This window comes from Macaca mulatta, chromosome 19 (assembly GCF_049350105.2).
Source record: "Macaca mulatta isolate MMU2019108-1 chromosome 19, T2T-MMU8v2.0, whole genome shotgun sequence".
Taxonomy (NCBI): Eukaryota; Metazoa; Chordata; class Mammalia; order Primates; family Cercopithecidae; genus Macaca; species Macaca mulatta.
In genome coordinates this window covers 20863964-20880797 of record NC_133424.1, presented here as the reverse complement: position 1 = coordinate 20880797, position 16834 = coordinate 20863964, and the positions used below count along the sequence as shown (strand labels likewise).

The 16834-nt window shown below is 41.4% G+C and overlaps 2 protein-coding genes across 4 annotated transcripts in view; one reads left to right on the top strand and one right to left on the bottom strand.

Annotated features, from left to right (window-relative positions):
• LOC100429350 (uncharacterized) overlaps positions 1–16834 on the bottom strand; it is a 278342-nt gene that overhangs the window by 123519 nt on the left and 137989 nt on the right.
• ZNF682 (zinc finger protein 682) overlaps positions 3011–16834 on the top strand; it is a 240482-nt gene continuing 226658 nt past the window's right edge. For 2 of the 3 annotated variants that reach the window (XM_077978605.1, XM_077978606.1), the window contains exons 1-3: positions 3011–3157; positions 9706–9832; positions 11299–11394. In XM_077978605.1, coding sequence (XP_077834731.1) covers positions 3155–3157; positions 9706–9832; positions 11299–11394 — 226 coding nt within the window. In that variant the 5' untranslated portion in view covers positions 3011–3154. The remainder of the gene's footprint in view (positions 3158–9705; positions 9833–11298; positions 11395–16834) is intronic. The other variant, XM_077978608.1, reaches the window with a different exon arrangement.

Here is a 16834-nt window from a genome sequence, read left to right as displayed (position 1 = left end):
CGGCCCATGCCTGTAATCCCAGCTACTTGGTAGAGTGAGGCAGGAGAATCTCATGAACGTGGGAGGCAGAGGTTGCAGTGAGCTGAGATTGCACTGCAATCTCAGGGCTAGAAAAAAACAACAACAACAACAAAACCAAACATGGAACACAGTGATAATGGTAGTGTGCACCAGGATTCAGATACCTTACCAGTATTGTTCTCGCCAAACCTCTTTATTCCCAATTAGCCATTTATTTCGTTGCCAGTGGGGCACCCAGGTGGTAAGACCATTTGCTACTGATCAAGAGTTGGTATACAAGTGACAAATCCCTCTGGTCTCCTCCTGAATAGCTCAGAGGATGGCTACTAGTTCAGCTAACTGGCTGCTCCCACCCCTTCCTTCATCAGAAACGCTTATGTTTTTAAGAGGATTATAAGCCACAGCCTTCCAGCATCGGGTCCCACCAATGTATTTGGTGGATCCATCAGGAAACCAAGCATATTTCTGATCCTCTGGGCTTAGTTCTTCAAAGGATTTGCCCCATTTGACGGGCAACACGGGGTGGTGTTTCCCTCTGTATCTGCAGGACTTATTCAGTGTTTCCTGTGCTGTCAAGTTTTGTCCATCCTCATGTAAAAGTAATACTCCCTTTGGTTTTGGCTTAGCCTGGTTTTGTATGTACCATTTCTGTTTTACGGTGCTACTTTCTTGAGTGTGGCCTATCTGGTGGGTTTTGGGGGAACTCATGTCTCAGGTCATAATAGCAATTTCAGGCCTCATAAAAACATCATGGTTGAAGCAAAGGTGTTCCATTTCGAGCAAAGCCCAATAGCAAGCTAACAATTGCTTCTTGAAAGGGTTATAAGCTTTTCCGGCCTCTGGCAGTTTCTGAGTCCAAAACCCGAAAAGTACCCTCTTCCCATCTTGTTTCTGCCCAAAGCTCCAATTAGCATGTTGATCTAGGACAGTTACTTGGAGTTCTACTGGCCCATCCCGTATGGGCCATAGATCCAGGGCCAGTTGCACTGTTTGTTTAGCTTGTTCCAATGCCATGCTGTCTTTCTCTCCCCAGTGAAAGTCATAGCGTTTTCTAGCGACTGCATGCAGAGGTTGTAAAATGTTACCTAAGTGGGGAATATGATGTCTCCAGAATCCAAACAAGACAGTACATTTCTGGGCCTCCTTCTTAGTGGTGGGGTTTGCAAATTCTAGTATTTTAGCTCTAGCTTTTGGTAAAATGGACTATTTCTTTGCATTCCATAAAACACCAAGGGATTTTATACTTTGTGCAGGTCCTTGAATTTTACTAGGGTTAATTTCCCATTTTTGAGATAGGAGCTGGGTTTTTACCCGCTTCAAGCCCCGGTTGGCTAGTTCTTCAGTTTTACCCTGACCAGGCCCTCTGGACAGCTGCTTTTTTCAGCAATAGGCTGATAGCTTTGAGCTTGATCAGTCAAGACATTGACTGGCATTGGGCCAGGGCCAGTCTGGAAGTCAGATTAGCATTTTCCTTTTTCAGCTTACATTTCTCTTGTAGCAACCAGACCCTATCTCGATAAATTAATTTATAAGCAGCAAGCAAACACCATCCACTTTGGGATGTCCCCTCAGCATCTCCCTTGCTGACCAGAATCCCCTGCAGCACTTCACGCACAGTCAAAGGTTTAAATTGCACTAATTTAGATTCCCAATTCTCACAAAGACCAGTTCCCCTGGACCATTTACTCAACAAGAGGGAGAACTGGGGGAGTTCCCATCCCGGGATATGGGAAATCCCTGAGCCTCCAGCCCTGTCCTTCTGGTCAAAAAGGGGCACACTTTTGTTTCCAAATCCTATTTGTGACGCCAAAAATGTTCTCTGCTGGCAATGTTGAGGGGAGAAGAAAAGACACACACACAATACCTTTAAGGGTAAACAACCTTTATCCCACGTAAATGGCAATGCAGACATTATAGACTAATAACATAATAAGCAAATGACATAGTAAGAAAATAAATATAAGCAGATTGATATAATAAGCAAATTGCAATAAGAAGAGTAGACGGGAAAAGATATATATTTATCCTTACCAGGCTATGGAGGATTCACCACCAGAGAGGGAAGCAACAGCCACGACTCCAGAGTCAGACACCTGTCTGTGCACAGATTCATCCGTCCTCCACAAATCCCCCTGTCTTGATGAATCGGCTGTGTCTAGGCAAAGGGCAAGGTGAACCCCTTGGGCTGTTACACAACCTCCGCCTCCTGGCTTCAAGCGATTCTCCTGACTTGGCCTCCGGAGTAGCTGGGACTACAGATGTGCACCACAACAAATGGGTAACTTTTTATATTATTAGTATAGACGGGGTTTCACCATGTTGGCTAGGCTAGTCTTGAACTCCTGACCTCAAGTGATCCACTCACCTTGGCCTCCCAAAGTGTTGGGATTACCAGCGTGAGCCATCCGTGCCTGCCCCTAAATGATTTCTATCTCCTACAGCAGTTTGAAATTACTTAAAGGTTGTTTCAAATTGAAAAAATAAAAAGAATGTGGATAAAATTAAAATATAAATAAAAAATTACAAGATATTACAAAATACGTAAATCTGGAGTGGTCAAAAATGACAAATTTGATTTATTTATAAGGTTTTATTAAAATTAGCTTTAATAGATAATATACTATTACCAAAGTAAAAGTTGATTTTCTGTTGAACAAAAATTTTATGTATTATTAATATGACAGCAAATTACTTCCGGTCACCTTTTGAACACATTCAACAAGAGAGAGATTAAAAAAAAGATAAAATTTTCCCACGCTCTAGAGTGGGCGTGGCTCAGCTCAGGGAGGAAGCCCTGTTTGAAAAGGCTGCTGCTTAGGCTGTCGCTCTGTGTTCACTCAGCCCAGCGTCTGATCACACCTTATGTCACTCAGGGCCTGAGGGGGCGAGGCCTTAAGCATTATCCAATCAGGGACGCTGGGCTGGAAACCGTCCAATCAGGCACGCAGCCAGAGTGAACCGTAAGGCTTCCGGGTTTGGCGGGGCCTTTGTCTCTCGCTGCAGCCGGAAGTCCGGGTGTCTTCTTCACTGCTGTGTGTCTTCTGCTCCTAGAGGCCCAGCCTCTGTGGCCCTGTGTCCTGCAGGTATTGGGAGATTCACAGCTAAGACGCCGGGACCCCCTGGAAGCTTAGAAATGGTGAGAGTGCCGGTCCGACATCCCGAGAGAGGGGGACGCGCTGGTTGGAACCGGTGAGAAGTAGCTGTGGCGGGACTCAGGCCTCCGGGCAGTCAGCTCCACAATCTGCGCCCCAAGTTCTCCTTGCCCAGCTCGGCCTCAGTCCCGTTCAACCATAAGATGGCGGCTACGCTGACAGCCGGGCCCACGGGCGTCCTGTCTCTTCCCTGCGCAGTGACCGTGCTCTGGCCTGGAGCGCTCTGTGGGCTGCTCTGCACCCGCAGCGCCCCATCTCTCCCAGAATGTGCAGGGACCACCGGAGGGTCGTCAAGGGAGAATCCTGACTCGGGGTGCGGGTCAGGGAAGAGCTGGGGAGGGAAGAGCTTTGGTCCGTGGGGTTCACAGTCTCTGTTTTCTGCTATTAAAAAATTATGGGGCCGGGTGCGATCGTTCACGCCTGTAATCCCAGCTCTTTGGGAGGCCGAGGCAGGCGGATCACTTGAGGTCAGGACTTGAAGATCAGCCTGGCCCAAATGGGGAAACCCCATGTCTACTAAAAATGCAAAAATTAGTTGGGTGTGATGACAAATGTCTATAATCCCAGCTTCTCGAGAGGCAGGAGTGAGAGAATCGCTTGAACCCGGAAGGTGGAGTTCGCAGTGAGCTGAGATCCTGCCACTGCACTCCAGCCTGGCGACAGAGGAAGACTCTGTCTTTAAAAAAAAAAAAAGTAAGCACCTTAAAATTTCCTTCTCTTATGTAAACTGTTTGAGTAATTTCCCTGGATTTTTCAAACACTTAGTTTCAAAAACCAAGTGAATAACTGATATGGAAATTAAAGCTTGAACCTAAAAACTCCAAGCTAAGGCTAATATTAAGCCTGCAACAGGATGTTATTAAAGACTCAGTTTTTTTCTGAGGAGCCTCCCCTGCAGATTTCCCAGCCTGCTCATCCCAGCCATGTAAGGAGCCTTTATCCTGAGAGAAGCTACAGAGCCCTAGAAAGCTGGGGATCCACAGGCAGTTGCAGTTGAGATTAAGATGAAAGGAAACTGAGAGGGTCTTACTGATGATGAAGTTTTTATGTTTTGCGGCACTTTCTACACTTTGTAAAATAAAAAACATTAGATTTATGTAAAAAAAATGAATTCCAAAAAATTATTGCAACAGCAGAAAGTACCGACTAAGTATAAGATCTTTATGGCTTGCAAAGATGTCGGCAGAAAAGGGCTTTCTTTTTTAGGGAGGAGCAAACAAGATTAGAAAGGAGGTGTGAAGGGAATGGCAAATGGAGAGTGAAAAAGTCAGATTTTAGATCAGAAAATGTCTTACCCTGAAATCAGCGTATTCTTAGGAGGGACGTAAAATGGGGTTGTATGTTGACTCAGACTGAGGGTAGCACAAAGTTCAGGAGCCCGAAGGAGGGAGATAAGCTTAAGAAAAGTTTGACTAAGGATTATTTTATTTTAGGCTAAGTGTGGTGGCTCACACCTGTAATCCCAGCACTTTGGGAGGCTGAGGCAGGTGGACCTGAGGTCAGGTGTTTGAGACCAGCCTGGCCAACATGGTGAAATCCTGTCTCTACTAAAATACAAAAATTATTGGGAGGCTGAGGCGGGCAGATCACCTGAGGTCGGGAATTCGAGACCAATAAATAAATAAATAAATAAAAATAAAAATAAAAGATTCAGGTATGGTGGTGCATGCGTGTAATCCCAGCTTCCCATAAGACTAAGGCAGGAGGAGATTCGCTTGAACCTGGGAGGTAAAGGTTGTGGTTAGCCGAGATCGCAAAACTGCACTTCAGTCTGGGTGACAAAGTGAAGAAATATTTTATTTTGAGCATGGAAGACAAATTCAGCTGATTTTTTTAATGAGAAAAAGGAGAAAATGTGCAGTGTGTGTGTCTGGCTGTGTGATAAGTAAGAAAAGAGAGCACCATCTAAGTCATAATGGGAAGAGTGTTTCTTTCCATAAACTGTTCCTGGAGCACACAAAGGATGGAGAATTTTATTAATCACAAATACTTTCCAGGATTATCTATGTGTTTCATCTTTCCCCATCTCTTTTCTTTGTTCTATGCTTTTCTTCCATTTGGCTTTTCCTGGGCTGCATCTCACATATGAAACTGGTAAACCTAACTACAGTGTTTTGCTGAGCTCTGTGAGTAGCTCTACCAAATTATCGAACTTCAGGGAGGTTATGGGACTCCCCAGTTTTTAAACAGTAGCTCAGAAGCGTAGATAAGCCCATGGGGTTTGTGATTGGCATCTGCAGTGAGGACAGTGTTGCGGGACCGAGCCCTGAATCAGGGTCTGTGTTGACGCTGGGTGGTGTCAGAATTCAAGTGTTAGACAATGAGTTGGTGTTGGAGAATTGTTTGATGTTCAGCAAACTCTACAAATTTGGTGCCAGAAAAAAGATATCACAGAGGCCTGGCCTGGAATAAAACTCTAGGTGTTTGGGAATGGGAGCTCTGTTGTCCACTACACAGGCTGTCACACTGCCCATTGTTCTGTGATTCCAGGTATTCTCCCAGGGTGACAGAGGACTGAAAACTTAGAAGAAAGGAGCTCTGATGACAGACCCCATTTTCCCACAGCTGCCACCACAGGATTCTCACCCACTCACAAACACACACACACTAGACATTGACATGGCCACACTCCACTGAGGCGTAAGCACCACCCTCAGGAAGTTCACCATGGCGTTTTTGATCCTAGTGTTTCTTGCTAAGAACCCACAAGTCTCTACAAGTCTCCTGACATATCCCCACCCCCAGCTACTGAATCTGCAGCAGCAACCTGTTTTCTCCACCAACCTAGCATTTTGGACCAGCTGTTCATAATCTCATACGTTTGCATGCACTCAGTAATAAATCAGAGTACAGCTGCATTGGGACTACTGTCTGTAGCAAAAATCAGTCCTCTCACCCACATTGCACTCTCTCCCACCCAGGGATTTAATTTTTTCTTTTAGTTTTTATTTTTGTTTCGGGGTACCCTTGGGTTTGTTTTGGTACATGGGGGTTTTGTGCACAGCTTATTTTGTCACTGAGGTATTAAGCATAGCACAAAACAGGTATGTTTTCTGATCCTCCTAGTCTTCCACCCTCTACCCTCAACTAGGCCACAGCATCTGTTGTTCTCTTTGTGTTCATATGTTCTTATTATGTAGCTGTTACTTATAAATAATAACATGCATTTGGTTTTCTGTTTCTGCATTATTTTCTTTTTCTTTCTTTCTTTTTTTTTTTTTTTTTGTTGAAGACAGTTTCACTCTTGTTGCCCAGGCTGGAGTGCAGTGGTGTGATCCAGGCTCACTGCAACCTATATCTCCCAGTTTCACATGATTGTCCTGCCTCAGCCTCCTGAGTAGCTGGGATTACAGGTGCGTGCCACCACGCCCAGCTAATTCTGTATTGTTAGTGGAGACAGGGTTTCTCCATGTTGGGAAGGCTGGTCTCAAACTGCTGACTTCAAGTGATCAACCGACATTTGACTCCCAAAGTGCTGGGATTACAGGCTTGAGCCACTGCACCAAGCCTCTGCATTTGTTTTCTAAGAATAATGGTCTCCAGCTTCATTGATGTTATAGAAAACAACATTATTTTATTTTTTAGTGGCCACAAAGTATTCCATGATATTTATGTACCATATTTTGTATTTATTTTATTTTTGAAGACATGGTCTCCCTTATTGCCCAGGCTAGAGTGCCATCGCATGATATTGGCTTACTTTAGCCTCAACCTCCCAGGCTCAAGCAATTCTCTCCTGCCTCATCCTCTTCTTGGGGCTACACATGGGCATTACCACACCTTGCCAATTTTTCTTTTTGTATTTTCCGTGGAGACAGGATTTTGCATTGTTTTCTCAGACTGGTCTGAAACTTCAAAGCTCAGGCAGTCCGCCTGCCTCGGCCTCCCAAAGCGCCGGGATTACAGGCATGAGCCACCGCATCTGACCATACCATATTTTCTTTATCCAGTCTACCACTGATAGGCATTTAGGGCCTGTCCATGTCTTTGCTATTGTGAATAGTGCTGCACTGAACATGCATGTGGATGTGTCTTTATAATATAATAATTTATATTTCTTTGGCTATATACCCAATTATGAGATTCCTGGGTCAAATGATAATTCTGTTTTTAGTTCTGTGAGGAATCACCACACTGCTTTTTACAGTTGTTGAACTAATTTACACTCCCACCAGCCGAGTATAAACATTCCGTTTTCTCTGCAACCTTGCCAGCATCTGTTATTTTTTGACTTTTTAAAAATAGCCATTCTGACTGGTGTGAGGTGGTATCTCATTATGGTTTTTCTTTTAATTTCTCTAATCATTACAGATGAGCATTTTTTTCATATGCTTGTTAGCCACATGTATGTCTTCTTTTGAAAAGCATCTGTTCATCTTTTTTGCCTACTTTTTAATGAGGTTGGTTGTTTTTTTCTTTTAAATTTGTTTAAGTTTCTAATAAATTCTGGATATGAGACGTTTGTCAGAGGCAAAGTTTGCAAATATTTTCTTTCTTCTGTAGGTTGTCTGTTTACTCTGTTGATAGTTTATTTGCTGTGAAGCTCTTTAGTTTAAATAGGTCCCATTTGTCAATTTTTGCTTTTGTTGCAGTTGCTTTTGGTAGCTTCATCATGAAGTCTTTGCCAGTTTCTATGTCTAGAATGGTATTTCCTAGGTTGTCATGCAGTGTTTCTTATAATTTTACATTTAAGTGTTTAATTTATCTTGAGTTGATTTTTGTATATGCTGTAATGAAGGGACCTAGTTTCTGTCTTCTACATAGTGCTAGGTAGTTATTCCAGCACCATTTATTAAAGAGATAATTCTTCCCACATTTCTCTTGTCAGCTTTGTCAAAAATCTGATGGTTGCAGGAGGGTGCCATTATTTCTGGGCTCTCTATTCTGTCGCATTGGTCTTCAGCTTGAGTCTCTCCAGCCTGGCTTATCATTGGGCCATCAGCCCAGGGTCACTGGAAATTCCCTCAAAATCACGTAGGTGTCTTTGAGGCATTTGAGGATGTTCAGAGCAGAATTGTGTTAGGCTGACAAGAGTGGCTAATTCTCCTTCTGTCTCAGTGTAAGAGAAATGAGTCATCCTGTGTTTGTTCATCCCCTCGTTGGTTGGTACCCAGATGAGAGTTTCTCCAGTTTTCTGGTACTTGGATGATAAAGAAGGAAAAGATCTGGAGACCCAAATGGATAAACTAGTTGCTCCCATTTTATAGGACCATTAAAAAAAAACTATTAAGCAGTCTTGGTTCCTACAATCCAGAAACTTTTAGTCTAGACAAGCAACTGGATAAATAATTGAATTATGCATCATATGCTTGGTACAATAAATAGATGTGTCCAAACATAGGAGTTATCTGTCTTTTGAGGTTTGCGTAAAACTGATGATTCTTTATGATTAAATCAGATTTTATTTACTTTTTTGAAAGACGAATATTTCAACAGTGATGCTGTGTTCTTCTATGTGCATTAGCACATCATAAAAATTTCTCCTAGTGCAGTTAATGGTTAATGATCCACTTGCTTAAATGGCTCTGACAGATTGTTTTCACTATATAGCTGATTATTTTTCTCTTTATTATTAAGTATCTTTATGCAGCTCATGTGAGTAAACCATCACATTTAATCTGGCAGTTGTCCTTTCTTCTTAATTTTGTCTATATATTTTTCTTTGGAAAATGCAGGCTCTTATCTTTGTTTACAGGCCAGAAAAACTGAGAAAAACACAGGCTATTCCACTGACTGGATGTTTGACAAAATATCCTTCTTGGGCCAAAAACATTGACATTATTGGTGAGCTTGTTAGAAATTCGAAAAATCAGACTTCATTCCAGATCTTCTGGGAAAAAACCCCTGCACAATAAGGTCTTCAACGTATTGTATATATTTAAATTTGAAAGGTGCCTTCTAACTCAACATATCTTTTTCTTTTTTTTTTTTTTTTTTTTTTGAGATGGAGTCTGGCTCTGTCGCCCAGGCTGGAGTGCAGTGGCCGGATCTCAGCTCACTGCAAGCTCCGCCTCCCGGGTTTACGCCATTCTCCTGCCTCAGCCTCCCGAGTAGCTGGGACTACAGGCGCCCGCCACCTCGCCCGACTAGTTTTTTTGTATTTTTTAGTAGAGACGGGGTTTCACCGTGTTCAGGATGGTCTCGATCTCCTGACCTCGTGATCCGCCCGTCTCGGCCTCCCAAAGTGCTGGGATTACAGGCTTGAGCCACCGCGCCCGGCATCTTTTTCATCTGAATATTCACAACTCATTCCGTATGGTGTAAACACAGCACTCAAAAATGTACATGTTTGTGTTCCTTAATTTTACACTTTACTATCTAGAAAAATATATGAACTGATGTTGTGGATCTCATGCTGTTCTTTTTCTCAGAGAATACATTAGATAATATTTCTGTTTTGAAAGTTATTTTATTGGATAATTTTAGTCCTATAAGTCAGAACCATTTGTGTTTACTCTCTCATTTCACCTTAAGTCAAATTAAAAATTCCACGCATGACCACTTGGTAAAAACGTATGTGTGTGTGTTTCAGGGGCCATTGCAGTTTAGAGACGTGGCCATAGAATTCTCTCTGGAGGAGTGGCATTGCCTGGACACTGCACAGCGGAATTTATATAGGAATGTGATGTTAGAGAACTACAGAAACCTGGTCTTCCTTGGTGAGAAAAACTTTAATACATTATTCATAATATACACAAAAGGTTTTATTTCTCTTTTTTGTAGAATTTTTTTAGTAATTTATTCTTTTATAGAAGAGTTTCAGATCCACTTTTTCAAGAAAATCTTCAGAATTCGGTCATTTAGAAAAGAGAAACTCTTCGGTGCCTCTTGCCTGTAATCCCAGCACTTTGGGAGGCTGAGGTGAGGTGATTACCTGAGGCCAGGAGTTCAAGATCAGCCTGGCCAACATGGTGAAACCCCATCTCTACTCAAAGTAGAAGAAATTAGCCAGGCATGGTGGCACGTGGCTATAATCCCAGCTACTCAGGAGGGTGAGGCAGGAGAATAGCTTGAACCCAGAAGGCAGAGGTTGCAGTGAGTTGAAATCATGCCATTGCACTCCAGCCTGGGCAACAGAGCAAGATTTCGTCTTGAGGAAAAAAAAGAAGGCCGGGCGCGGTGGCTCAAGCCTGTAATCCCAGCACTTTGGGAGGCCGAGACGGGCGGATCACGAGGTCAGGAGATCGAGACCATCCTGGCTAACACAGTGAAACCCCGTCTCTACTAAAAAATACAAAAAACTAGCCGGTCGAGGTGGCGGGCGCCTGTAGTCCCAGCTACTTGGGCGGCTGAGGCAGGAGAATGGCTTGAACCCGGGAGGCGGAGCTTGCAGTGAGCTGAGATCCGGCCACTGCACTCCAGCCTGGGCGGCAGAGCGAGACTCCGTCTCAAAAAAAAAAAAAAAAAAAAAAAAAAAAAAAAAAAGAAAAAAAAGAAAAAAAATTTCTTCAAGATGTTTCATCTTAATCCAACCTTTCCCTATTTCTGAGGTGAGCTGTAATCTTCACTCCAAATTGGTGGTAATTCCAGAAATTTAGTGGCATAAAATATTGTAGCTTCCACCTGAAAACCTAATTACCACCACCAATTTTTGATTCAGTAGTGCCAGGCAGGACAATTAAGAAACCTACAAATTGAAAGTTATTTTCTTTCTTTCTTTTTGTTTTTTTTTTGTTTTTTTTTTTTTGAGACAGAGTCTTGCTCTGTCACCCAGGCTGGAGTGCAGTGGTGTGATCTCAGGTTACTGCAACATCCACCTCCCAAGTTCAAGCAGTTCTGCCTCAGCCTCCCGAATATCTGGGACTACAGATGCACATCACCATGCTCAGCTAATTTTTGTAGTTTTAGTAGAGATGGGGTTTCACCATGCTGGCCAGGCTGGTCTCGAACTCCTGACCTCGTGATTCACCCGCCTCGGCCTCCCAAAGTGCTGGGATTACAGGCGTGAGCCACTGCACCCGGCAAATTGAAAGTATTTTCTAAATATTTAGAAATTTCTGTTATAATTTGTATTTTGGTATTAATTTACTAGAATATTTTATTACATTGTCTTTGCTGAGCACATTACTAGCTTGCAAGTGGAGAATATGAGCAAGATTCATGTTATTTGTTTTTAATAAAACAGGTATTGTGGTCTCTAAGCCAGACCTCATCACCTGTCTGGAGCAAGGAGAAAAACCTTTGACTATGAAGAAACATGAGATGGTAGCCAACCCCTCAGGTAGGTGTAAGTGAAAATGAATACAACAGACACAGATAAGAGGTCCCCAGGTCAAAGAGAAGGCCAGTCCTTAAAGTGTGATTTGGGAAGCTGTGTTCCAAAGGAAATAGTTCCTGGTCAGCTGGGGTTTTTTCTTTTTGTTTTTTTTTTGTTTTTTTTTTTTTTTTTTTGATTCTTTTTTAAAATTTTGCTCTTATAAAGGGGCATCTTCTGCTTATGCTTTTAAATTCTGTAAAAATTCTACTTTTCTTTCAGTGAGCTCCCTTCAGGTTCACAGTGAGAGCCAAAGTCCTCTTCATGGCATGTAAAAAACTGCACAATCTGACTGCTTTTTCATTGTTTTGGGGACATATACATATCTGCATGATTTTGAGAATTATTTCTCTTTTTGCATCAGGTCTGAAATGTGTGAAAGTAGTCATTTCTGTTGAAAAAAAATTTTTTTTTTCCTGCTTAGTCCTTTCTATTTTTATTACTACATAGTTTTAAAATATAGTTTGAAATTATAAGATGATATTCTTCTGCTTTGTTCTTTTTTTTCAAGATTGTTTTGGCTATTCAGAGTTTATTTTAGTTTGATGTAAATTTTAGAATTGTGTTTTCCATTACTGTAAAAAAAAAACCACTGCAATTTTGACAGGACGTTTATAAAATCTATAGATCACTTTGGATAATATGACACTTTAATAAGATTTATTCTTTCAATCTCTAGACATAAAATATTTTAAAATGTATTTGGACCTTCTCATTTTTTCTTTTTTTGTTGTAAACATTTTCTTACCTTGGTTAATTTTTTTCTCAGAAATTTATTATTTAATGCTATATTAAATAAGATTTTTTCTTCCTCTATTTTATCAGATAGTTTGTTTTAAGCATATGAAACCATACATACACTTGTGTGTTAATTTTATATTTTGCTAATTTATTCAGTGTATTTGTTAGTTTAGATAGGTTTTAATGTACTGTTTATGGTTTTTTAAATATAAGAGGTATGATCCACAAACAGCAACTTTTACTTATTTTTCTTCAATTGCAATGGATTCTTTTCTTTTCTTTTCTTTCTTTTTTTTTTTCTCCCCCAAGATGGGGTTGGGTTTCACTCTTGTTGCCCAGGCTAAAGTCCAATGGCATGATTTCGGCTCACTGCAACCTTTGCCTCCCAGGTTCAAGCGGTTCTCCTGCCTCAGCCTGCTGTGTAGCTGGGATTACTGGTACTCGCCACAACACCCAGCTAATTTTTTGTATTTTTTTGGTAGAGACCGGGTTTCACCATGTTGGCAAGGCTGGTCTCAAACTCCTGACCTCAGATGATCTGCCGGCCTTGGCCTCTGAAAGTACTGGAATTACAGGCATGAGGCACGCCTTCTAGCCCAGTTGCGTGGGTTTCTTTGTAGGCAGAACTGACCATAAACTGTGGCTCAAGTAACTGAAACTGAGTCAGGAACCACTTCAGGAACCCCAGTAAAGGCCAAGGTCTGCAGGCCTGCCTACATTACTGTAAATGGATGTCTTCTTCTAGGTCTCTGGAATGGAAGGACCTCTGCCAGACTGTGGCTGGGAGTTTGGGGTGGTTATAGAGTAAGTTCAGAATTCTCAGTGGGACTAAGTTGGGTGAACCCTATTCTGGTCTGTAGCCAAGAACAAGGGTCCTGTAGTTTCCCACCTGAATGAGAGCCTGCCTTCTGAATAGAACACTTCTCAATCTTAAGCTTTAACAGCGTTTCACAACTCCCTCCCTGGCTCTCAAATCTCCCTTAGCGGCACTTATTTTGGAGATGGCGTCTTGCTACATCTTTGATCTGGTCTTTGAGACCCAGGCTGGTCTCAAAATCCTGACCTGAAGCAGTTCTCCAACCTTAATGTACCATGGAGCTGTCATTACAGGTGTGAGTCATAATCCTGGTTCTCTCATAAAAGTATTTTTGTCAGAGATGGCTGACATTGTTTTGCCGTAAGGGAATATGAAAATATGGCACTTTTAATCTTTTCATCTCACTGATGTCACTCTCCCTATAAGTTTTTACTTTCTATTTTCTCTTTCAGATTTGTTTGTAATTTTAGATTCAGATATTTAAGGCAATATGCTAGAATTTGCATGGTATGCCTGAAGTAAATTGTATAATTAGTAGGCACCCATAGTTACTAAAATAGTTATTCATAAATTTAAGTTTTCTGCAGGCAAAAAGGAATTATAGGATGTTCATCTACTTTTTTCAGCCTATATCTCCATAATAAAATAGTTTATTTCCTAATACTTGTTGTACATATCAGAGGGTCTAACACTATTCTGGAAAATATATATTTTTTTATTTAACAATGTAAGCTACTCTTTGTTTCTAAAGTTGGATTACAGCAGTTTCAATTTGTGTAAGAATACCATATATTGAAAACATTAAAAGTAACTAGTTTCTTTTAAATGCTAATTTATTTTCTCATTAGAATCTTCTTTTTTTTTTTTTTTTTTTGAGACAGAGTCTTGCTCTGTCGCCCAGGCTGGGGTGCAGTGGCCGGATCTCAACTCACTGCAAGCTCCGCCTCCCGGGTTTAGACCATTCTCCTGCCTCAGCCTCCCGAGTAGCTGGGACTACAGGCGCCCGCCACCTCGCCCGGCTAGTTTTTTGTATTTTTTAGTAGAGACGGGGTTTCACCGTGTTAGCCAGGATGGTCTCGATCTCCTGACCTCGTGATCCGCCCGTCTCGGCCTCCCAAAGTGCTGGGATTACAGGCTTGAGCCACCGCGCCCGGCCAGAATCTTCTATTCATAATTATACTGTATATTCTCTGAAATTTTACTGCCACACAGTGCATGCCAATGATTCAGAATATTTGCATTTAGTGAGTACATACTAATAGTTAAATATTGCAATTATCTAGAAAAAAATTTTTTTTTTTTTTTGAGGTGGAGTCACGCTCTGTTACCCAGGCTGGAGTGCAGTGGTGTGATCTTAGCTCACTGCGAACTCCACTTCCTGGGTTCAAACTATTCTCATACCTCAGTCTCCCAGGTAGCTGGGATTACAGACATGTGTCACCATCCCCAGCTAATTTTTGTATTTCTAGTAGACATGGGGCTTCACCACATTGGCCAGGCTGGTCTTGAACTCCTGACCTCAGGTGATCTGCTCATCTTGGCCTCCCAAAGTGTTGAGATAACAGTCGTGAGCCACTGCGCCCGGCCTGACAATTTTTTTAAATTATACATCAATGTTGCATACAAGATTTTACGAGTAAACATTTCTCTTATTGTTGTTTTGAAGTTTTGAACCCCTCTGGGGTTCAAGTGATTCTTCTGCCTTGACCTCCTGAGACGCTGGGACTACAGGCATGTGCCACCACGCTCAGCTAATTTTTGTATTTTTAGCAAAGATAAGGTTTCACCATATTGGCCAATCTGGTCTGGAACTGCTGACCTCGGGATTTGCATGCTTTGGTCTCCCAAAGTGCTGGGATTACAGATGTGATCTACTGCACCTGGCCTCAGTGTAGGTTTCTTAACATTAGTTTATTGGGTGTTTTGGGTTTACTTATGTATTACAATTTTAGACAATTTGCAATTCTTTTTGTACATTTTAAGTCAATTTAAGATATAAGTTATGCATGTCTATCACAATCAGATTACATATGTATGTGTATTTATCTATAAATATGACCCCAATTTTAGTTATGGCTTATCCTATATTCTTTCTTAGCTGATTTTTGATGGTAGTTTTATCTTGTCTAAGTGACTAGTCATCAAGATAGTCTTATTTTCACCATGTGTTTAATGATGACTATATATTTGCTTTTGTGAGAGAAGCACTTCTACGATTTGAAAGTAATTTTCAAAAAGATATATAATTCTGTTTTGGTTTTTTTTTCAGTTTTTCTTTTAAAAAATTGTCTTAAAAACACATAACATAAAATTTACCATCTTAAATCTATTGAAGTGTGCATTTCAGGGCCAGGCTAGGTGGAGGCTCTTATTTGTAATCCCAGGATTTTGGGAGGCCAAGACTGGAGGATCCCTGGAGCCCAACAGTTTGAGATCAGCCAGGGCAACATATGGTGACCCCTCTCTATAAAAAAAAAAAAAAATTAATAGCTAGGTATAGTGGTGTGCAGCTGTGGTCCCAGCTACTTGGGAGATTGAGGGGAAGTCAAAATTGTACCACTACACTCCAGCTTCGGTGACAGAGTGAGACCCTGTCTCAAAAAAACAGCTGTTCATTTCAGGCATGTTAAATATGTTCACATTGTATGCAAAAGACTTCTAGAAACTTTACACCTTGTAAAACTGAAAGTCATTGACCATTAAGTACCAACTGCTCATTTTACCCTCTTTCCAGGCCTTAATAGACATACCTTCTACTTTCTGATTTTATGGTTTTGACTACTTAAGATATCTCATATACATGGAATCATACAGTATCCATAATTCTGTCACCGGATTAATTCAGGTGACATAATATTCTCAAAGTTCATCTTAAAATTGAGAATATTGTTTTTTCTAAGGTGGAATAATACTTCATCATATGTATATGTTACATTTTTATTTATAAATCAAGAGACATCTGGATTGCTTTTGTGAATACTGGTACAATAAACATGGATTTTCAATTATATCTTCCAGGTCTTGTGTTGCATATTTTGTTTTTTTGTTGTTTTCCTTTTTTTGAGATGGAGTCTCACTCTGTTGCCCAGGCTAAAGTACAGTAGTGCGATCTCGGCTCACTGCAACCTCTGCCTTCTGGGTTCAAGTGATTCTCCTACCTCAGCCTCCCAAGTAGCTGGGATTACAGGTGCATGTCACATCGCCAAGCTAATCTTTTATTTTTAGTAGAAATGGTATTTCACCATGTTGGCCAGGCTGGTCTCACCTGACTTCAGGTTATCTGCCCACCTCAGCCTCCCAAACTGCTAGGATTACAGGCTTGAGACATTGCATATGGCCTGTGTTACACATTTTGGATATAGATTTATACATGAGGAACATTTATAACATTTTAAAATAATGGCTGTGTCTTTGTTTTCCACCAGCAATCAACATCGGTTTTATTTTCATTGCACCTAATGGGTGTAAGTTGATTTTGTCATGGTGTTTTTTAAAAAATTTCTCTACAAATTAGTAATTTTGTATGTTCTTTCAAATGCTTTTTCCCATTTGTGTATTTTTATGTTTAAGCATTTTATTTAAAATATGTAATTGGCCGGGTATGGTGGCTCATGCCTGTAATCTCAGCACTTTGGGAGGCTGAGGCAGGGGGTCATGAGGTCAGGAGATCGAGACCATCCTGGCTAACACGGTGAAACCCCGTCTCTACAAAAAATACAAAAAATTAACTGGGCATGGTGGTGGGCACCTGTAGTCCCAGCTACTCGGGAGGGTGAGGCAGGAGAATGGCGTGATCCCGGGAGGTGGAGCTTGCAGTGAGCTGAGATTGCCCCACTGCATTCCAGCCTG